General features: G+C 44.4%; 1 protein-coding gene across 1 annotated transcript in view; it reads right to left on the bottom strand.

Moving 5' to 3' along the window:
* The window catches only part of DIP2C (disco interacting protein 2 homolog C), a 297,423-nt gene that overhangs the window by 126,719 nt on the left and 148,374 nt on the right, over window positions 1-22,330 (bottom strand). Inside the window, 3 exon segments of the mRNA XM_043885135.1 lie at window positions 1,227-1,337; window positions 12,012-12,179; window positions 13,713-13,784. Of these exon segments, the coding sequence (XP_043741070.1) occupies window positions 1,227-1,337; window positions 12,012-12,179; window positions 13,713-13,784 (351 nt within the window).

Raw genomic sequence — 22,330 nt, 5'->3', positions numbered from 1 at the left:
ATTTGGTTACAAACCCCTGCCTTCATCCCACCCCCACACACACTGTCCCAGGCATCAGGACTGAGACAGCCAAGAAGGCAGAAGGAGCAGCAGTGAAGCTGCACTGGCCTTTTTCCTAGTTTCTCCAGTCCATTCTTCTTGCTTCTGCACATAAAGATTCCTGATGCCATAAAGTCCGTCTTATGCCATCTTCCCATCTAGAAAGGAGAGCTGGGCCAGGAAGTCAAGCACACAGCTCCTGAGCTTGGTGGGAAGGGTGGCGGCTTATCCTTCAAGTCCCCAATAAGGGAAAGACTCATAACACTGAGAGGCTCACAGGGCTGATCCACCTGCCTCCATGTGAAGTGGCTGAGCTACTTCACTTTTTGCAGCCTCAGCTTCCTCTTCCGCAGCACAAAACAGCCATTAAGTATGTCACCTTTCTGTTATAAAAACCAAATGAGGTAGTAACACCATTGCAAGTACTTGAAAATATAAAGTGATATATAAATGTTATAGTTTGGACTGTCATCATCAGCAATCCACATGTACCCTGAACTGGTGTCCCAGCAACAACACTTATCATCTTCTTTAAAAAAAATTATAGTTAGGTAATCAGTGAAAAAACAACTGGAATCCAGATGGTGGCGGAAAAAATACTCAAAGAGTTAAACAGTAATCACAATACAACTTTCCTGATGCTAAATTAATGGAAGAAATTGAAGCCTGTCAAGCCCAGATGACTGCTCTAAAGCAGAATTATGAAGACAGCATTCTTATACACAGCGTCATAAAACACAAAGGAAATAAACAACACACAAATTATTAAGAATTTTATTTCTTTTTTGAAAACTCTACTTGAAAAACAAATCACTGAGGTTAAAAGAGAAGGAAAAAATACTAGCAACCAAGATAGGAAAAGTAAAAGGAAGCTTTTTGAAACCAGTGTGAAACTTTGTAACACTTAAAAAATGAGCAAAATTTGGCTTACAAAAGGTTACTACATTTTAAATTATTGTAATATTCTAAATAATGGACACTATCTTAAAAATATAAAAAGAGTTACTTTTTACTGAATTTTATTGTGTGCCCTGGAGGGTGTATCCATGTCTGAGGTAAGAGGTGATCTGCACATCACAACCAACCACAAACACACCCGAACACACTGCTGTGCATTCACACAGCTTCTGCAGACATGTGTCCACTCCTGCATTTCACCACCACCCACATTACATCTGGCACCTTACCCGACCGGTAGCGCTCATCTCGTGACCCTGAGGACCTTCGGCGGTGATAGCGAGAGGCAGAGGAAGGAGTGACTGGAGCCCGGCGCTCTGGAGGCAAAGCTTGATCCACCCCTGGGTTAAGGAAGACAGCAAAGTAAGGTGAGGTGACTGGCAGCTGGAGTTCACTAACTCTGCCAAGCAAGTCATCTGGCAGAATAAAGCCCTGACTCTCTGTTTTTCCACAGCCAAGCTAAAGCACATAGGGGAGTGGGCGTGGAAGGCTGGGACAGCCCAGGTGAGGAACAGGAAAGGAAGCACCAGTCCAGACTCCTTCCTGTCACAAATGCCTGTTATGTGCACATGAAGTGATGCAGAGTAAGCCATAGCAACAATTTTTAAAATTATAATTATCATTAAATTAAAAGTAACTGTAAATAAGTCTTGCAGAGTATTTTTATAATCCAGGTTGCCAGAACTGAACATAAACTTTCCTCTTTCTTCATTCAAAATTTCAAACTCTGGCAACTTTACTCCACTTGATGCTAAACAAGTGAACAAGCCATATTTCAATATAGCTTTGAAGAATTACCAAAACTGTTAAAATCATCAAATAAAAATGATTCAGTTTCTGGCCAAAAGCTGGCCTAACTCTGGCCAACGTGATAGTTATTCAGAAACAGAGTAGCCAAAGGCACAATCCAGAGAAAATTACTAGGTACTACGAGAGAGATTTAATTACCACAGTTCAGAATAAGGAAATGCTGAGCATTAAAGATTAACTGCTACTTCTTCAGAAAAGGGCCAGTAATACTTGACAGAAAGTGAATCAGAAAAAGCAATCTTAACCCAGAACTGTCTAGTCCCTGGTTTACCGTGATGGTTCCACAAGAGCTAGCTACTCATCCTTGAGGTTTAATATTCCTCTTACACTGGAGATTTCTGCACCTCCTTTTTCCACAGAATGTCTGTGGACCCCACGTATTACGTTTGCTATGTGAGAACTGCACAAGAGTACACCGTGCACTGCAGCTCTGTGCCAGGTGCCATGGGCCTTCATCTGGCAAGTGTGTTAATGTCACTGTCATTAATTAACAGTTCTTGTCACTGAACCATTCAGAGCTCCAAGTTTTTTTCAAGTTATTGCTACAAATGATCTTTGACAAAATTACTTTGTGAAAGAATTACTTTATATTTTTTATCAAACAGATGCACATAATTTATGAAATCAAAGAGTACTATTAAGTCTCATAGGAAAACAGTAGTTACCTGGTGCTTACATTATTGAACCTTAGAATTCTAAGCAACATTATTCATATAGTTAAAACTTTTAAAATTTATTTGTATAAATGTATTTATTTGAAAATTATGTATAATCATTGCCTTTCATGCCAATTACTATCGAGAAGGTAAATTATTTTACCTTTAATTGGAGGATAATTGCTTTACAATGTTGTATTGGTTTCTGTCATACATTAACATGAATCAGCCATAGGTATACATACGTCCCATCCCTCTTGAACCTCCCTCCCATCTCTCACCCCATCCCACCACCCCTCTAGACTGTCAGAGAGCACTGGGTTGAGCTATCTGCATGATACAGCAAATTCCCACTGGCTATCTATTTTACATACGGTAGTGTATATATGTCAATACTACTCTCTCAATTTGTCCCACCTTCTCCTTCCCACTCTGTGTCCACAAGTCTGTTCTCTATGTCTGCATCTCTATTACTGCCCTGCAAATAGGGTTAGGGTTAGGGATAATCATTGCCTTTCATGCTAATCATTGTCAAGAAGTTAAATGATTAAATGCGAATCTGATGCTATAATCTTTATGTAAATCTGTTTGTTTTTTTCTTCTCTCCTCTGTCACCTTTTACACCTTTTTTTACATAAGGAGTGGCAAGCAAGCATTATGTTCTGCAGCAGAGGCATTACCAGATCTATTTCCAGCAGGTCTTTTACCCAGGCTATTCCATTTGCCCAAAGAAGAAAGGTCCAGTCTCTTGCCTGTGACTAAGCAGTGTTCATCACCAAGGCGGAGCTGTTCTCCCTCTCCAGCACTGTGCTCTGATTTAGGGCCTCTGGTACAGTATTGCCTGGTGTCCCTGACTCTGGAGGCTCTTAGTTCCCTTTCTCCAGACAGCAAACTTCTCTGCAGGAACGCAGAAGGAGTGATCGCCTGTTGCCTAGAAGCCATGCCTACCCACAATGCCCACCATCATGGTTTCATCAGCCCATTCATCTGCTGCCTTCCTCGCTGTGGCTAAATAAGGTGCCTCTAATCATCAACCTTATAGAGCCTAAAAGCACATCATTATTTCTCCATTCTCTTGTCCTAGAGATTCATACTTTATCCATTTACTGACATAACAGGTTAGTTCTTGGGAAGAGGCAGAGCTAACGCACCCTGTCAAGCTGCCAAGATTAAACAGTGCCTCACATACACGCACACACACACATTTAGCTTCCAATCTCAGTACTGTTACCCATCAACTCCTTTCAAATATGCTTCCTGAAATTAGTTTCAACCTTGACCTTCCAGGTCCATAGGTGGCCATATCCCTCCTCTGGGAAGTGCAGTCACAGCACCTGCAGACCAACTATCAGTTCAGTTGCTTAGTCATATCCGACTCTTTGCAACCCCATGGACTGCAACGCACCAGGCTTCCTTGTCCATCACCAACTCCCAGAGCTTGCCCAAATTCATATCCATTGAGTCCATGATGCCATCCTACCATCTCATCCTCTGTCGTCCCGTTCTCATCCTGCCTTCAATCCTTCCTAGCATCAGGGTCTTTTCCAATGAGTCAGTTCTTCACAACAGGTGTCCTAAGGATTGAAACTTCAGCTTCAGCATCAGTCCTTCCAATGAATATTCAGGACTGATTTCCTTTAGGATTGACTGGTTGGATCTCCTTGCAGTCCAAGGGACTCTCAAGAGTCTTCTCCAACACCACAGTTCAAAAGCATCAATTTTTTTGGCGATCAGCTTTCTTTATGGTCCAACTCTCACACCCATACATGAACTTCTGGAAAAACCATAGCTTTGATTAGACAGACCTTTGTTGGTAAAGTAATGCCTCTGCTTTTTAATATGCTGTCCAACTTTGGCATAGCTTCTCTTCCAAGGAACAAGCATCTTTTAATTTCATGGCCACAATCACCATCTGCTGTGATTTTGGAGCCCAAGAAAATAAAGTCTCTCACTGTTTCCAGTGCTTTCCCTGTCTATTTCCCATGAAGTGATGGGACCAGATGCCATGATCTTAGTTTTCTGAATGTTGAGTTTTAAGCCAACTTTTTCACTGTCCTCTTTCACTTTCATCAAGAGGCTCTTCAGTTCCTCTTCACTTTCTACCATAAGGGTGCTGTTATCTGCATATCTGAGGTTATTGATATTTCTCCCAGCAATCTTGATTCCAGCTTGTGCTTCATCCAGCCCGACATTTCGCATGGTGTACTCTGCATATAAGTTAAATAAGCAGTGTGACAATATACAGTCCTGACATACTCCTTCCCCAATTTGGAACCAGTCTGTTGTTCCATGTCCAGTTCTAACTGTTGCTTCTTGACCTACATAGATTTCTCAGAAGGCAGGTAAGGTGGTCTCGTATTCCCATCTCTTGAAGAATTTTCCACAGTTTGTTGTGATCCACACAGTCAAAAGCTTTATCGTAGTCAATGAAGCAGATGTTTTTCTGAAATTCTCTTGCTTTTTCTACGATCCAATGGATGTTGGCAATTTGATTTCTGGTTCCTCTGCCTTTTCTAAATCAAACCAGCTATACAACATGTAACTTAGGGCTCACCTGCTATGGACCCTATACTTCTGTCTTCAGAAAGCTAAGTTTGCATATAGCATTGTGAATATTTACTCTCAAAGGCAGAAAAATAAGAGTTTACAACCCAAGGTTTTAAAAGTTTTTAAAAGAAAATGAATAAATTAGACAAAATGAGAATAGCTTCAATAATTCACCAGCCTCAGGACATTAAAAGAGATTAAAATATAAGTGTGCATATTTCAAATATTGGTTTTTACCTGACCTCACTGTGAATGAAATTTGAGGTAGCTTAAACGTACTTCAGTCAAAAAAGCAACTCCAAATTAGAATGACCTGGTACACAGGAGAACATGGGGCAGTAACCAAGGGATCTTGCCTGTGACCCATCGTAAGAGGAGCTGACCACATGCTCCTGGTGGGATGGGCTGTTTCCCAGCAAGAGTAATCACAAATAATCAGTAAAACACATAGTTACAGCCTAGTATTCAGCACTGCTGAGGTCTCACGCTCAGGCATCCCTGAAACCTAGCTCTTGGGACAGCCCAATATGGCCAGTATGTCTTCGATAGAAGGGAGGGAGTCCCAAGAAAAGTAGGGTAACTGTCCAGAAACATGCAACGCAAGGTGGATAACAAAAAAACATTCTTCCCAGGTAAAAACATGACAGAGATCAAGACTGGATCTCTTCTCCCACAAACACTGATCAAGCACTACTTGCTTCAGATCCCACATGAACTGAGGGCAATGCATCTGGACAATGCCATGCTCTGAAGATGGTGCCCCAACCTGCTGCTGGCATAGTCTGTGACCCTGGGCCTCAGTTTCCCATCTTTAGGCAGCACTGACAGGTATAGCCAATGCTTTACAGCACTGGTGTAAGCACTGTATATTTACTAAATTATTAACACAGTTGTATGAGACAGGCTTCTGCCATTTCACTGGGAGCAATCGAAGGCCCAGAACTGTGTCTGTGCCACTCCAGCAGTGCCCATCCATGTATGATGGGCACCCCTTCCTGGTGCACTCAAAGCCAGGCAAAGGCCAGGGCCCTGAAGCAGAGGCTCCCTTCTGTTCAGTGCTGCACTCCAGATGCAGTGGTCACTTGTCACACAGACCAAGTCCAGCTGGTACTCTGCATCTGGGAAGAGGTATTTTTGTGATCTCACCACAAAACTACTGTTCAACCAGCAGTCTTATAAAGAGAGATGGGAACTACTACAATTCCAGACTGTTACCCAGTAACAAACTCAGAGCAGCTGAAAGCTGCTGAGGTGGTGTGACTAAGGTGTGTGCATGGATCCTCACTTTGGACACATTAAGGGACTCTTAACAGGCACATTAAGAGTCCAGAAAAGGCAACAACTGTCTGGCTGTCTGCCTGCAGCTGAGTGCTGTCCCTGGCTCACAGAAGGAACTCAGGAAGCACTGTTGAACCAGTAAGTAAAACATTTAAGGCTCATGCAGAGGGCTGCAACACATCAATTCATACACAAGTCAGTGAGTTTTTGTTCCATCTAGAATTGCAATGGGACTCTAAATAAAACTCTTCATCAGAGGGGGAGAGCAGAGATGCATGAGAGGAAAAGAGGAAACAAAAGGACAGCACAGGAGAGAGTAAAACACAGCTGTCCACGCCTCGGAGTGTGCACCCTCCTGGGACTTCCATTTATGCATGTGGCACATCTCCAGCCCATTCGCAGACACCCTCATCCTTCATGGCTCCTTTCTTCCCCACCCTGAACTTTATCCTCAAGGTTAAAAGTTCACTGCCCTGACCCTTCACAGTCAGATGCCACCTGCTGCTCCAGGCACCCTCTCCACCCCCAGGGCCACCGCAGCCATGAACGTCAGTCTCTCTGCAATCCAACCAGGCTATGCCTGGTTCATGCCTCTGCACCCTGTGGACCCCAGAGCCGAGGCCCAGGCTCCTTCCCTGACTGCCAGCCTCTCTCCACCTCACGCTCCTCATGAGCCACCTCCCACTCCTGCCTCCAGGTTCCTGTCACAGAGAAATGGTTGCTGTTCCCAAGTTCTTGACCTGCTTATCACCACTCACTCCTCCAGATGCTTTTTCCTCTGCAGAGCTGAAAACTTTGTTTGAGCTCAAGGGGTAGAAAGCCGAGAAATAAGCCTTTTTTTAAAATTAGAATGTCATTACTTTCAATATATGTTTAAGAAAGGTTCCCTGAAACTAACTTAACAATGTAAAACAACTATACTTCAATTAAAAAAGGCTCCTCAAAGAAAACCCTAACAGCACAGTTCTGGCACCTAAACAATCCACCAATTTCAGATTATTAAATAAATGCAGTCATTTTATTAACACTATGGTAAACCAGACACTAGAAATCACAGTAATCCTAAGAATAAGGCCTATAGGGGCTGGTCCATTCACCATGACACAATGGTGCACTACAGACCAGAAAACCTGCTGTACAGACACCATACAGTTGCTCAGAATATTAAATGTTCTATAAAAAGTAAGTATTTATATAAATTCAGATAGAGAAAAACACTAAAAAAACACCTTGGTTTTCAACAGCTTTAAAAGGAATCATGAAAAAAAATAAAAGGAATCATGAAGGACATGTAAAATAAAACAAAGATTTTATTTCCACTAACTACAGACAAATCACTGAACCTCTGAACCTCGGTTCCCACACGTGCTGGGGTGCAGACATAGATACAGAGTGACTGTTACTCCCAGGACCCTCATGGTGACTCAAGGCTCTCCGCTCCCCACCTACAGCATTCATGGATCTCAGCGTCCTGCAACCTCACTGGGCATGCCAAGGGCTCTCACTTAAGTGAAAATATGCACTAGATAGTTGGTAAAATTGCCAAGGATCTTTCCATATTTGTACACTGGCAAGTTTTGAATCCTCCCATTTTCTTCTAGCACATAATTATACTTTGCTTCCCACAACAGAGTGACGTGGAAGTCGCTCAGTTGTGTCTGACTCTTCGCAATCCCATGGATTATACATACAGTCCATGTAATTCTCCAGGCCAGAATACTGGAGCAGATAGCCTTTCCCTTCTCCAGGGGTCTTCCCAACCCAGGGATTGAACCCAGGTTGCCCACATTGCAGGTGGATTCTTTACCTGCTGAGCCAGAAGAGAAGCCCAAGAATACTGGAGTGGGTAGCCTATCCCTTCTCCAGTGAATCTTCCCAACCCAGGAATTGAACTAGGGTCTCCTGCACTGCAGGTGGATTCTTTACCAACTGAGCCATCAGGGAAGCCCCTTTCAAGGCATGAATCCATATGCAAATTAAACATCAAGAGAAAAATGGTTAGCAAATTTATACTGATTTATGGCAAGGCTTTATGCTGGTGGAGGGTAAAATAGACTCAAGGGTGACAGCAATGTAAGAATTAGGCCCGCATGGTTGGGGAGATGTTTCAGTGGTAATAGTGAAGCTTCTGTCTGTCTTGCGCTGTTCTGACTTGAGTCAGTATGAAATGAAAGGAGTGGATTTCTTACCTGTACTACAGTTGTACATGGGGTCACATGTACAGTAGTACATGGGGTCACAGAGAGTCGGACACAACTGAGCAACTTTCACTTTCACGACTGGAAGAGTGTAGAGGACCTGGAGCCATAAGGGTTCAAGAGAGCCCCTACCCACTGTGCTGCAACTGTGTCTCATCCCCACATCCCAGCACTTGGCTTTGCTCAGCAGTGAGGCAACTTCGGAGGCAACAAGCGTATGTCTTCAAGACTGTGGCTTCAAGTTTCATTTTCCTTATAGACTGTCCATAAAAATCCATATGAGCCTGGTCCAGGGGATAACTACACTCTCGCTGTCCCCTGCCCTCCCTTCCATGGAGGATCGGCTGTTCCTAAGTAACTACTGGTGTCTGGGGAAGGAACCTGATTGGTTCAAAGCCATCAAAAAAAAAACAAGAAAACCATCCATCTATCTATCTAGTCAGCAGCTGTGTATGATAAAATAAGAATACGCTTTAGACAACTTAGGCACCAAGTTGTGTATCAAGATCATGACCACAGCATACCTAGGATACAAGTCATTACCTCTAGTGATGAAAGTTCCTTTCCTGGAGCAACTCAGTCTGGAAAGAATTCATGCTAAGTCACAGGCCATCCCGATTTAACTATTCGTATTTCTCTTCGGTATTTAACCTTGCACACTACACCCCATCCATCATGAACAGGTGGCATGGCCCAGGAAGGCCCCCAGGATCAGCCCTGGGTCCCTACAAAGCAGGTCAGAGGGGCAGCTCACTGCTGTGCCCAGGGAGGGAAGGCTGCACTCTGGGGAACAGGACTCTCCAGCAGGGTAAAAACAGACCAATGGTGCCCTAGGCACCAGAGCAGCGCAGCAGGTCTGACAACAGACCACCGGTGTACCTGACACTGGGGCAGCGCGGGTGTGAACACCAAGAAGCAGAACCAATCAGGCACAGCAGTGCCGGGAAGCTGCATTTCCTATAGCATATGAAACACAACGGCCTGTCCTAACCTCAGGGAGCAGGGAAGGAATCCTTGCCGAAGTGACACTTGAACTGAGCTTTAAGAGGTGCGCAGGTACAGGCAGAGGACACAAGCATGTGCCGACAGTGTGACATGGGATGCAGACTGGGGAGTTGGAGGGAGGACAGGCAGCTGCATGTGAAGCCCTTCTGATGCAGACAAGTCCACACTCCCAGTGGGGCCATCCTTCTCTAGTGGAACATAGACGGACGATAAACTCACCCCAACCTAGAGAGGTTCCTCCCTGAGGAGGCAGTCCATGTGGACCCCAAGGCAGATTCCCAGAGGCCAGGAGGGAAACAGACCTGCCCTCTGGTCCCAGCAGCCGAACTCACCAAGGTTTTCACAACAATGCAGTCACAGTAGGTCCCTCTAACAGAGCACAAGCCACTTGCTGCTGGAGGAAAGGCAAGCTGGGCCTGGAGAAGACTGGATTCACACAAGTCACCCACTGCTCAGAAACACTGGATGCCAATCATGAAGAAAGTAATACTCAGCCAATACACACATCATGACAACAGAGGGACTACATCTGGTCAAGGAAGATTTCACTATTTATGGTAATGATGGAATTTTACTACTTCACATCACCATGACCTTGCCATGAAAGCAGTGAAGACTCACTTATAGAAGCTGACACCATCTTATTAAGATATCCCTGAACAGAGTTGTAGAAAGTGGATTCTGTCTTCTAATTTTACAAATTTTAGCAGGTTCAGAGACTAACAAAAGAATACATAGCTGAAAAACTCCAAGAGCATTAGTACCAAATAATATCTCCTGAATAACATTTTCTCTTTGATGATGACTTTTAATATATTTTGACCCATTACTTGATTAAACACGTAATTTTTTTTTTTCTTTCTAGCTCTGGACCCTTTTCCTCATCTAGTTTTAGGTGAGCACTCAACACCATGCTCCCTGAAGTCAATATACCTTTGACTGGGTTCCCCGGTCACTCACTTCTGGGAAGAAAACCAGGGAAAACCTGCTTCCCCAGCACTTTTCCCTGGGATGGGGTAATGCACGGGAGCTCAGACTCAGGGTGCATCTCTTGCTCAAAGCTGCATAAGCCATCCTAATCCACAATCATGTGTCCTAAACAAATTCCCCAAATTTGGGATCTTTGAAATATCCCACAGATCCCAAAGAACTTTGAAATATCTTTAGAGTACTTTCTAGAGGAGTCTTTTTCTCTGATAAATAAAAATAACATAAAAAAAGGGAAAAAGGGAAAGTTCATCCAAATGCAAACTCTCTTTAGAAAAGTGTAAAGCAGGATAAGGGTAACTGAAAAGGAAAACAAGATGTTTCTCATGAAGATCCTACACCAAAAGTGTCATTTCTAAGGCTGACCTAGTCAAGAAAGAACCCTCTGATGCAGAGCTGCGCACTCTCCTTACTGCTCCCCAGAGGCAGTTGTGTACAGAGTGACTGTTCACCCAGGGCAACTTCTCAGCATTCAAATCAGCATAAGAACTGTACAACTACCCGGGCATCCAGCTTCCTGACCCCAGCATCCCCAGTGAACCTGCTTTCTCCTTCCCGGTTGGGGATGGTATGGCAGGAGGCCCAGGGAGCAGCGTTCCCCAGCAGCACTCTCAGCCTCACACATCCATAAGTGCGGGAGGCAAACAGAAACTGTGACGGGGCCCGGCAGCTAAGGCCCAAGTCTGCCACCTGTCCATCAATGCTCCTCTTTTGCCCACAAGGACATGCCTCATGCCTGTTAACAAGCTGGCCTAGAGAGGAGAGCAGAGGCACAGAGGGGAGACCAGGCTGTGTGTCCTCGTCTAAGATCCTGGGGATCAACTGTGACACACAGCTTATTATCTGTACATGATTCTCAAACAAGGTCTTTTATTTGAGTTTATGCTTATTCCTTATTATACTAAAAGGTGCACTGAACTCATCTTTCTGGGCTTCTTATATTCAAAATACTGTTCACTTAAATAATTTTGACCTCTGAATAGAAGAATCATGACTCTGATGAACCGGTTCAGTTTTTCAATTTCAAAACTCCGTGACTGTCCTCTGGAGTCTGCCCTCTGGAGACTACCTTAATGGAGCTATAGACCTCACTCCCTGAAACAGATCTCAAGGGCCAGGGTACACTAGAGCTCATCCTCACCCAAGTCTCTGACAATGAGACAAGGTCAGTGAAGATCAATAATTTTAAGAAAAACAGTATGATCCGTCATGGATTCTTCTTTCCTAAGTGTTTTGTAAGTGGTGCCCCAACTGCGAAAATATGGCTGCAAAAACTGAGTATTATATTTTAATAGAAAACACTAGACCTGGGCCCTGAATCAGCAGGATAATCATGGTTCACAGCCTGTGACAAGCTCTGTGCCTGAGGAGCTCGGTAAGCTGAATGAGCTGAAATGGAGGACGGGGCTGAGAAACATGACCTCCTAGGTTCCCCCAAGGCTGAGCCCTACACTTCTATTTATAATGGCATCAGGCAAACAGTCCATTGCAAATGTGCCCTGCCATGGGATCTCTCTCAGTTAAGTGCGCTCACCGAAACGAAAGTAAAACAGTGGCCGGTTTCCTGCGGTGCTGGCCGCCCGCTCTCTGACCGCGGCGTCTCGGATGTCACACACCCCGATGTTGCCAGCCTGCAGCATTCTTCTCGGGGCTCCTTCACTGTGCTGCAGTCTACACCGGACCACGGCAGCTCCATTCGCTGCTGTAACAAGTTGAAAAAAAACTAATTAATTCAAACTTTAGTTTTTTTTAAATTTGTTACAGCGCCGAGCAGAGCTGCCGACCCCATGCAGAACAGCACAAAAAACACCAAGGGGACCATGTCACACAGGGCCACCCTCAGCACCCAGCAGTATGGGTCAGCCTCGTCCTGGGACTGTAGAGGCTCCATCTCCCAGAGCCATCTCCTGGGCATACACAGAACTGCTTCTGTTTCACTTTTGTTTGGCAAGGCACAGAAAATAAAATCTAGCAACACAAGGACCTACCGCCTCCCCACCAGCCTTCCTCCAAAACCACGAAGGGCCACCTGCAGATAGGAAGTCATCCCAGCAGTTCTGCTGGAGGATGAGAAGGAAAGCGGGGAGACCACATCTAGTCGTCTGCCCCCGTGTGTCCTCTAAAACTCTCACACACAGGGTCAGCCGGACAACACACTGCTCTTCCATCCACTCAGACAGCGCACAGCTCCTTCCTTTTACAGACCAAAGAGCAAGAAAACTCAGGTCGCCAGCTAAGGCAGCCCTGCACAGCCAGCCAATCTTTACATTAACTTTCTTAATCTCCAAGGAAAGAAAGAAACCACATAAAATCAAACAAGGCTAAAAAAGCAGCACACTCAACACAAATGTCCTGGAAGGTGAGCCGCAGGTGAGGACACTCCTCCTCGCCCCCAACACTGGAGGCCATGTCACAGCCCAGAGAGCCAAAAGGCCTACACATGTGGAATTGAAGCTCTTCTAGCTGGAACATCTCAGCATGGCTCTATACCTGCTCCAACAGTGAACACTGTAGAGTCCATTTCTGTTGCTGTCCTACCTCCTGGAGGACTTGTGTTAGTATTGAGCCCTTCCTGATGCCCAGAAAATTCTCAAGGTTGCCCTCAGAACAGAGGTGTTACACCTGCAGCCCAGGGTCTCCCTCCTTTCCCTGAAATGTACAGAACCAGCTCAAGTGTAGAATCCTACATACTTGCATGTGTGAAAACCACAGAATGAAACAGAACTTGTACTTGGTTGAGAATTCATAATGCAGACAATCATGTTTCAAAAAACAACCAACCAACCTTTATGATTTCAAAATCCCAGGCAGGATGTTACATCATTTTCTAGATTTGCCTCCCGAACCCCCACCAATGAAGTCAACAAAAACTGTTGATTAACTTAAACCATTATCAATAATTTTAACTAAGTCAAAATCCATGTTTAAACCACAAACGTTCTCGTATTTTTTATGATTAGAGTATTTTAAAGTAATCAAACATATTACTTTCCTCTGTGGATGAATACCTATTACAGTTATCTGGCACCTTCACAGAAAACTCCTATGCGTCTTCTGAATTCACAAAATATGCTGCAGTCACACAAAGGAGTGGGATGGGGCTGGTGCCACCTCAAGGGCCTGATCCGCATGCAGTCTGGGGACTGGGGGAGGACTGGTGCTCAGCTGTTCTCTCAGGAGTTGCAGTTAACTCTTAAAACTGGACACCTTATGCTACTCAGCAAGGTTTACATACTCGGAGGCTGGGGCAGGTAGGCTCCAATCAATTTCGATCTCTTCTTCTCATATCCTTTTTGTGTGATGTCACCTGTAAGAGAAGGAAAGGGGAGTTCAGAATGCTTTCACTGGTAGAGCTAAGCACTTAACTAAGAAGACACAGTCACACATGTAGGTGTCTTCTGTTTCCTTATAATTTAAGAAGAAAGCACTTTACATCATTCACCTTGACTTTTCTACTGCTTGCAAACACTCATTTAAGTTACATAAAATCCTTTACAGCGCATGCACACACTGGTCTCCAGCCCCTTCTCACAAGGTTTTGGCTCTGATGGAGTCCAGAATTAAGATTATCTTACTCATATCTGCAGGGCAGGAAACTTCCCTGATCTATATAGCGCTCATTAACTTAATCAACAACGGATTCTGCAGGTGTCTACCCCAGTGAGAGCTGGCCAAAACCACCAATAATGAGCATCTTCCTTTGTTAAGGAGATTTTTTTTTTTAACTTATCAGACATGTCAGTTCCAAGGACTATACACTGCTAAGGTAGTTTTGAAAATAAGCTATAGATTCAATGCAATCCCTATCAAGCTACCAACGGTATTTTTCACAGAACTAGAACAAATAATTTCACAATTTGTATGGAAATACAAAAAACCTCAAATAGCCAAAGTAATCTTGAGAAAGAAGAATGGAACTGGAGGAATCAACCTGCCTGACTTCAGACGCTACTACAAAGCCACAGTCATCAAGACAGTATGGTACTGGCACAAAGACAGAAATATAGATCAATGGAACAGAATAGAAAGCCCAGAGATAAATCCACGAACCTATGGACACCTTATCTTTGACAAAGGAGGCAAGGATATACAATGGAAAAAAGACAACCTCTTTAACAAGTGGTGCTGGGAAAACTGGTCAACCACTTGTAAAAGAATGAAACTAGAACACTTTCTAACACCATACACAAAAATAAACTCAAAATGGATTAAAGATCTAAATGTAAGACCAGAAACTATAAAACTCCTAGAGGAGAACATAGGCAAAACACTCTCCGACATGAATCACAGCAGGATCCTCTATGACCCACCTCCCAGAATACTGGAAATAAAAGCAAAACTAAACAAATGGGACCTAATGAAACTTAAAAGCTTTTGCACTACAAAGGAAACTATAAGTAAGGTGAAAAGACAGCCCTCAGATTGGGAGAAAATAATAGCAAATGAAGAAACAGACAAAGGATTAATCTCAAAAATATACAAGCAACTCCTGCAGCTCAATTCCAGAAAAATAAATGACCCAATCAAAAATGGGCCAAAGAACTAAACAGACATTTCTCCAAAGAAGACATACAGATGGCTAACAAACACATGAAAAGATGCTCAACATCACTCATTATCAGAGAAATGCAAATCAAAACCACAATGAGGTACCATTACACGCCAGTCAGGATGGCTGCTATCCAAAAGTCTACAAGCAATAAATGCTGGAGAGGGTGTGGAGAAAAGGGAACCCTCTTACACTGTTAGTGGGAATGCAAACTAGTACAGCCGCTATGGAAAACAGTGTGGAGATTTCTTAAAAAACTGGAAATAGAACTGCCATATGACCCAGCAATCCCACTTCTGGGCATACACACTGAGGAAACCAGATCTGAAAGAGACACGTGCACCCCAATGTTCATCGCAGCACTGTTTATAATAGCCAGGACATGGAAGCAATCTAGATGCCCATCAGCAGACGAATGGATAAGGAAGCTGTGGTACATATACACCATGGAATATTACTCAGCTGTTAAAAAGAATTCATTTGAATCAGTCCTAATGAGATGGATGAAACTGGAGCCCCTTATACAGAGTGAAGTAAGCCAGAAAGATAAAGAACATTACAGCATACTAACACATATACATGGAATTTAGAAAGATGGTAACGATAACCCTATATGCAAAACAGAAAAAGAGACACAGAAATACAGAACAGACTTTTGAACTCTGTGGGAGAAGGTGAGGGTGGGATATTTCAAAAGAACAGCATGTATACTATCTATGGTGAAACAGATCACCAGCCCAGGTGGGATGCATGAGACAAGTGCTCGGGCCTGGTGCACTGGGAAGACCCAGAAGAATCGGGTGGAGAGGGAGGTGGGAGGGGGGATCGGGATGGGGAATACGTGTAACTCTATGGCTGATTCATATCAATGTATGACAACCCACTGAAATGCTGTGACATAATTAGCCTCCAACTAATAAAAAAAAAAAAAAAAAAAAAAAAGAAATATGGAAAATATGGTACTTGAAAAAAAAAAAAGAAAATAAGTGTCTAAAGCCAAAAAAAAAAAAAAGGTAGATAAAAACAAATAAAGAGGACATACAACCTATGGAATCCAAATACATGAATAAGATGTTTACAGTACAAACAAGAATTAAATTGCTAAAGCCAGAGATTCAAGGATTGCTGCTAGGTTGCCAAGTACGCGGGACGATAACCTTACGACAGGCGACAACCTTTCCCAATTGCAAGCTCGGACACACCTCACATGCTGATTTGTGCCACTGGATTTTTCTGAAGCTCTTCATTTTCACCCTAATATTCTGACCATACCATCATTCCTAAAACAGCTAAATATTAAAGTTTTAACAAAAACACAGCAAACAAATGAAAAGCTGTTGTGAGTCACACACAAGTTGCGAAGCCTGCTCTTCCGGGTGGTGATGCTTGCTACGTCTGATCAACCCAGAGGCACCCTGGGCCAAGAACCGCCTGGGCCACCACTGCTCCCAGCAGTCCACTCCGGCCCACAGAACTCACGACTAGTCTGTGTGCACAGAGCTGTAAACAACACAGATATATAGGAAGAACTATCCCCCATTGACTATTGAGCAATTTTGATGCTAAAACAAACCGACCACTCGTTGAAGACAATAAGCCTGTAAGAATGCTAGTTTCTGTGCTAACTGTGCTGCTGCTCAGCATTTTATAAACTCAAAACCAGCTTGCTCCCTCCAGCAGAGAGAATGCCCAGAGGAAAATGTAAGCATGTGGCAGGGGACAGAGCACTTGCGTGAGGATGTTGATGGGAAAATCACATACTGGCCTGCCAGAAGGTCACCTGAGCATGGCAGGTACCTATTCTTTACCTGGTGTTTCCCTCAGTCCCTCCCCTCCCAGCCAATCTCACAGGTGCTCCGCACAGTCCTGCCATCGAGTCCTAACCTGGTGAACTAGCCCCTTCCGGCTTGTTCTTCACCCAGAGTTCAGCTCAGTTGTGAGGAGGAGATCAAGACTGCAGAGTAGGAAGATGTTGAGCTCATCTCCCACCATGAAAATTCTAAAATAGATCTCCAAGTGGCGCAATTCTCACTGAAAACTAACCAGAGACTGGCAGAAAGACTGCAGTACAACTGAGGCTGTAAGATCAATCCACATGGAACAGGGTAGGAAGGGAAAAGAAGTGATCAGATGAGGACCTGTGTACCAGGGAACAACTCCATAGAACGGGAAGGTCACAGGGATGGAGCTCTGCCCTGAGGAGCAGGCAGTTCAGCCACAGATCGGCGCCCTGGTCCTGGGGTCTGACAGGAAGACGAACACCCTGGCTGGCTGGTGGGCCTGTGGACTAGCAGGAGGGCTGTGGGAAGCCTGGGCTCCATGGTGAGCAGCACAGCCGGCAACTGAAGGCTGCTCTAGCCACTGCCCATTTTTCACAACCTGAGCCCAGTCCCGCCTCCTTCTCAATGGGGAGAAGGTCTGGCAATGAGACTCAGAGTGGTGCAGACCCGAAGCAGTGACTGAGCAGGGTGGTGGCCACCACTGCTGGTGCTCACACAGGTGGTAAGTCAGCCCCAACCTCTGTCTGGGGCTGAACCCCTCAACTCTGCTGAGAGCCCACACAGGCACCTCCTGATTCAGCATTGCTGGGATGAGGGGCCTGGTGCCGGGACGGGGGAAACATACACTTAAAGGGAACAGAGGGGGCTCAGACCTAACCCTCAGGACTTCTGCTCCAGCAACCTGGGACCCTGCCCACTCGACAGGGTGGTGATGTCACCAAGCAGAGGGAAGCAGAGGGGAAGCCCAGCTCACATGGGGCTCCAGGCCTCGCCCTTCCACCTCCAGCCCCTCCTCCTACCAAGGCCAGAGCTGTCAGCACACCCTGGGAAGATATGACTTGTGCTCACAACAAGTAATGAAGCAAAAATAAACAGTTTAACAGATAAAGAATTCAAAGCATCAGCAATAAGAATCCTAACTAAACTTGGGAAAGAAACAAATGAACACAGTGAGAATTTTAACAAGAAACTAGAAAATATTTTTTTAAAAAAAGAATCAGTCAGAACTGAAGAATACAGTAAGTGAAATGAGAAACACACCAGAAGGAAAGAAAAGAAGATTAGGTGATACAGAGGAACACATAAGTGATCTGGAAGACAGAAGAATGCAAATCATACATTATAAGAACAGTAAAAAGAAAGGCAAATTTAAAAATGAGAACAGTTTAAATGGCCTCTGGAACAACATCAAGCATATTAACCACCAGGTTACAGAGGTTCCAGAAGGAGAAGAGACAGAGAAGAGGGTAAAATATGTATCTGATGAAATTATGGCTGGAAACTTCCCAAAACTGAAAAAGGAAACATATCCAGGAAGAAGAAGCATGGAGGGTCCCATCCCAAATGAGATGAACGTAGAGACCCACACCAAGACAAGTCATAATCAACAAGGTGAAAGTTACAGAAAAAGAGGATTCCAAAGGCAGCAAGAGGAAAACATGAGTCCCATTCAAGGGAACCCCCACATGGCTATCAGCTGATTTTTCAGCAGAAACTCTGCAGGCCAGAAGGGAGTAGCATGATACGTATCAAGTGCTGAAAGGTAAAAACTTTTGCAACTTACAATACTCTACCTAGCAAGACTATCATTCAGAATCGAATAAAAGATTTAAAAAAAAAAAACACACACAAACGTCTCAGAGAAACAAAAACTGAAGGAGTTCATCAATACTGAACCTACCCTAAAAAAATGTTAAAGGATCTTCTCTTAGTGGGAGAAAAAAGGCTACACAAGAATGATCTGTAGGGAAAAAAATAAAAAGAATGGTCTGTAGGGAAGAGAAAAATCCCACTAGTAAAGGCAGACACATACTTGATCCTCAGCCACTTAAACAAGCTAGGAGAAAGATTCAAAGACAAAGTTTAGCTCAAGTTCTAAAAATTTCCCAGATGAACATTTAAGTACGTGGGGACGGGAGGCGGGGAGAGGGGCAGAGGTCCCCTCCCTTGAAGCCAACCTTACAGGACACCTTAGAGGACACTGACTCTTCACCCTCACTCTGGAAAGCTCCAGATGTTAAAGATCTTGGCCCAAAGAAAAACAGGCACTTTTTAAAGGGGAAATGTTAAGGTCAGCCTCACAGAGGCCTCCACACAGGTTCCTAATCCCACAGACTCAGAAAGGTAAGTGGGAGGCGGAGTCAGGACTTCCACACAGGTGTTCTATTTTAGCTCCACTACTACATGCTGGCACTAAGCAGTCAGCTCGGAGAAACTGCAGACACAACTCGGGAATCCCAGGGTGCTATCATCTCTCCAAACCAAGCAGAGGGAAAGGGAGACACTATTTACTGAATGACTTCCACACCCCATGAATTTTATCTAAATCACAGGTTGGCTAACTACAAATCCAGTCTGTGAGTTGTTTTTGGAAATAAAGTTTTACTGGCACACAGTCATGCTCCCTGGTAAGCACCACAACACACACTGTGCAGCCTGCAAAGCCAGAAATATAAACTACTGAGCCCCCTCCTACATGTCCTAAGTAATCTCTTTTAATCCTTATAACCACTGATTTTACAGGTAAGGAGTCCAGGTGCAAATTGTATTTGTTTCTCGCCCAGGGCCTCAAATTGAAGAAGAAAACAACCTTTGTCCAACTCCAAAACTTTTCCCATAGAAACCACACCTGGAGTTTTCCCTCAAGCCTCCACTATGTGATCACTGGTCAGCATTCTCACTACCTGATGTCCTGCCCAGTTCTCCACCTGACTAGGACATCCTCACACCCCACTGCCTGTTTCCATGCCCCCATCCCTGCCCTGTCTCACTAACACCCCAGGCCACACAGAATTCTGCACAAGTCTCATGAGGCTTCGGGTGGCTGCTTTTTCTTTTGTAACACATACAAGTGGTTTACCTTCCAAGCCAGGCTGTGACACCTTCATGGGTCAGTGTCCTAAAGAACCGAGTGTGACCCCAATGTTCCACAAACCAGGACTGTGTTGATGGAGTTAGTCACAAATGAGCCACAGACACCAACATATAGAGTGACTTCAAATGGTGACTGGACAGACACTGCATTCAAAATCAGGGCAAGTGGCTGGTGATTACTTAACTGTTTAGTGGCCACATCGAGAAAGGCAGAGGGAAATCAAGGATTACTCCATCATTAAAGTGTGTGAGACACCAGCCTGGCTCATGTGTCACACAAAGGATCTAGCATCTGCAACAAGGGCAGGTTCCTCAGGCGCCCTGCCCCAGGCATCAGGGCTGAAATGTCCTCACTGCATTTCCTTTTTCACACACAAAGTTCAGTTATTTTTAACTGTGGGGCTACTTCAGCATCTGGTAGACAGAGGTCCATCAGATTATTTATGTCCAAGTTACTACAAGTTTATATAAATAGGGGGATCTTGTGTTCAACCAATGAGGATCTTGGGAAAATACAGTAAGATAGGTAGGTGGCTAGAGACAGAAGAGAGAAACTGCAAGCCTAGATGGCCGAGAGAAGGAAGCAAGATGGGTTAAAGAAGGTTCTAGGAAAGACCGAGGCTGGCCAGCTTTACACACAACTCCACCCACCCAGAGCAGCTCCTTGGTTTCCGCCTGAGGTTGACCTGCAATCAAGGCCATGGTGTCACCATGGAAACACAAAGTGTTTCTCTACACTTTACGTCCATTTAAGCTAAAGATCAGTTGGCTATTCCTCCCCTCTGCTCCTCCCTCTGGATCTGTAATGAGCACACAGTCTTCAGGGTGAAACTTGTAAACTCAAGGCAAAAACACTACCAGAGGAACCCTGCTCCACACCAGATTTCTAAGCAAGACGTTATTAAAACCTATCAATCTACAAAGATTATCCCATGGTTTATGGCAGGTTCATTAATATTCTTTCAACCTGGAAGCCAAAAGAACACTTTATCAAGGAAATGTGTAGATCACTTCCACATGCCACATCTACAACATGTTGCTCCTTCAAAAGGAGCATATAGCTGCTAATGTTGAAGGACACAGGCTGCAGGATGCCTTGCTTGAGAATTTTCCGTACAAAATCCAGAAGAGCTATTTTCCATGTTTTGATACGCAAGATACCATTTAACTCTTTCAAGAATAAGATATAAGACAGAAAAATGCAGAAATCATTTGTAACCTCAGTGAAGAGAAAATAAAAGTGGTTTTTTGAGACAGTTTCTATTAATACTTTATCAAAAGTTATTTATATTACTATTCCTGGACAAAGGAGTTCCATAAAATTGAGGATTTCAACAATAGAAATTAAAGTTCTCATATGTGTTCCGTAACAAAGAAAAGAGAGACTTACAGTCAAGTCAAAAATCTCAACTGAAAATGCAAGTCAAGTGAAGCCCCCAACATGTGGTTGAATCTCACTGACTCAGAAACCATTCTCCTTCCCAGCCCGTGAAGAAGTCTTTTTCTTATTTATACTGTAGTCAAGAGTTTTCAGGTAAACCCTGACTGAGTACTAGGAAAATGAAGGGAAAACTGACACTGCAGCTCCTCTCTCTTCTTCCGTCCTGGCTTCACTCTGGCACAGTCAGACTCGGGGGAATCTGCGGAGCCCTGCAGGCCTCTGGTCAGAACGGGAAAGCCTGCAGAGCCAGCAGTGCCCCCACAGGGTAGTATGTGAGCCACCACGCAGCTGGGTCAGCACCAGGGAAACAGATCAGCCTAACAGGGACGGTTTCCATTCTTGGTGTCAGGAGTTTATTTTATTATTTAATGCTGGAACGAATGCTTTATTTAACAAAGCAATCATTTCCATGTTTGGAATTTTATGGCTGTCAGGAACCTTCAGAATGCCTCTCTCCTAAGCCAATGGCTTTATAAGGCTTAGGGAGCACCCTTGACAGCCTTCTCCCGCCCACCCAGCTGCTGAAAGCAGCGTCTATCATCTTTTCTGCATAGATTCTGTTGTCCTGGCAAGAACCCACCTGTCCAGGGGAGTAGAAGTAGGCAACCGGGGACCTCTCCTCACCTTAAACATAAACTGGGGGGTCCACACATCAACTAATTTCTCTGGGTCTCATCTTTCTCAGTAACAAAATATCGGTAAATAACACCTATTAACTTTCACCGTAGTTGAAAAGATTGAATACACAGAAAGTGAAACGTCTCAGAAAGCACGAAGTAGGGAAGAAAACACAGTTTAAAAACCCAGCACGTACTTGTGTGGCATCTATCACAAGGGCAAACTTGTGAGGGATACACTAGGCTCTCAGGCGAGGCTCCTGCTCCAGCTGGGCGGGAAGGATTCCAAGCTCAGCAGGCAGGCGGCAGGGCAAGCCAAGAGCGTGATGGCTCCAGGGAGCCAGATGGAAGACAGCAGATAATGGAGCTATC

Source organism: Cervus elaphus, chromosome 23 (assembly GCF_910594005.1).
Source record: "Cervus elaphus chromosome 23, mCerEla1.1, whole genome shotgun sequence".
NCBI lineage: Eukaryota > Metazoa > Chordata > Mammalia > Artiodactyla > Cervidae > Cervus > Cervus elaphus.
The sequence above is the reverse complement of the archived record's forward strand: the minus strand, read 5'-3'. Positions and strand labels throughout refer to the sequence as shown.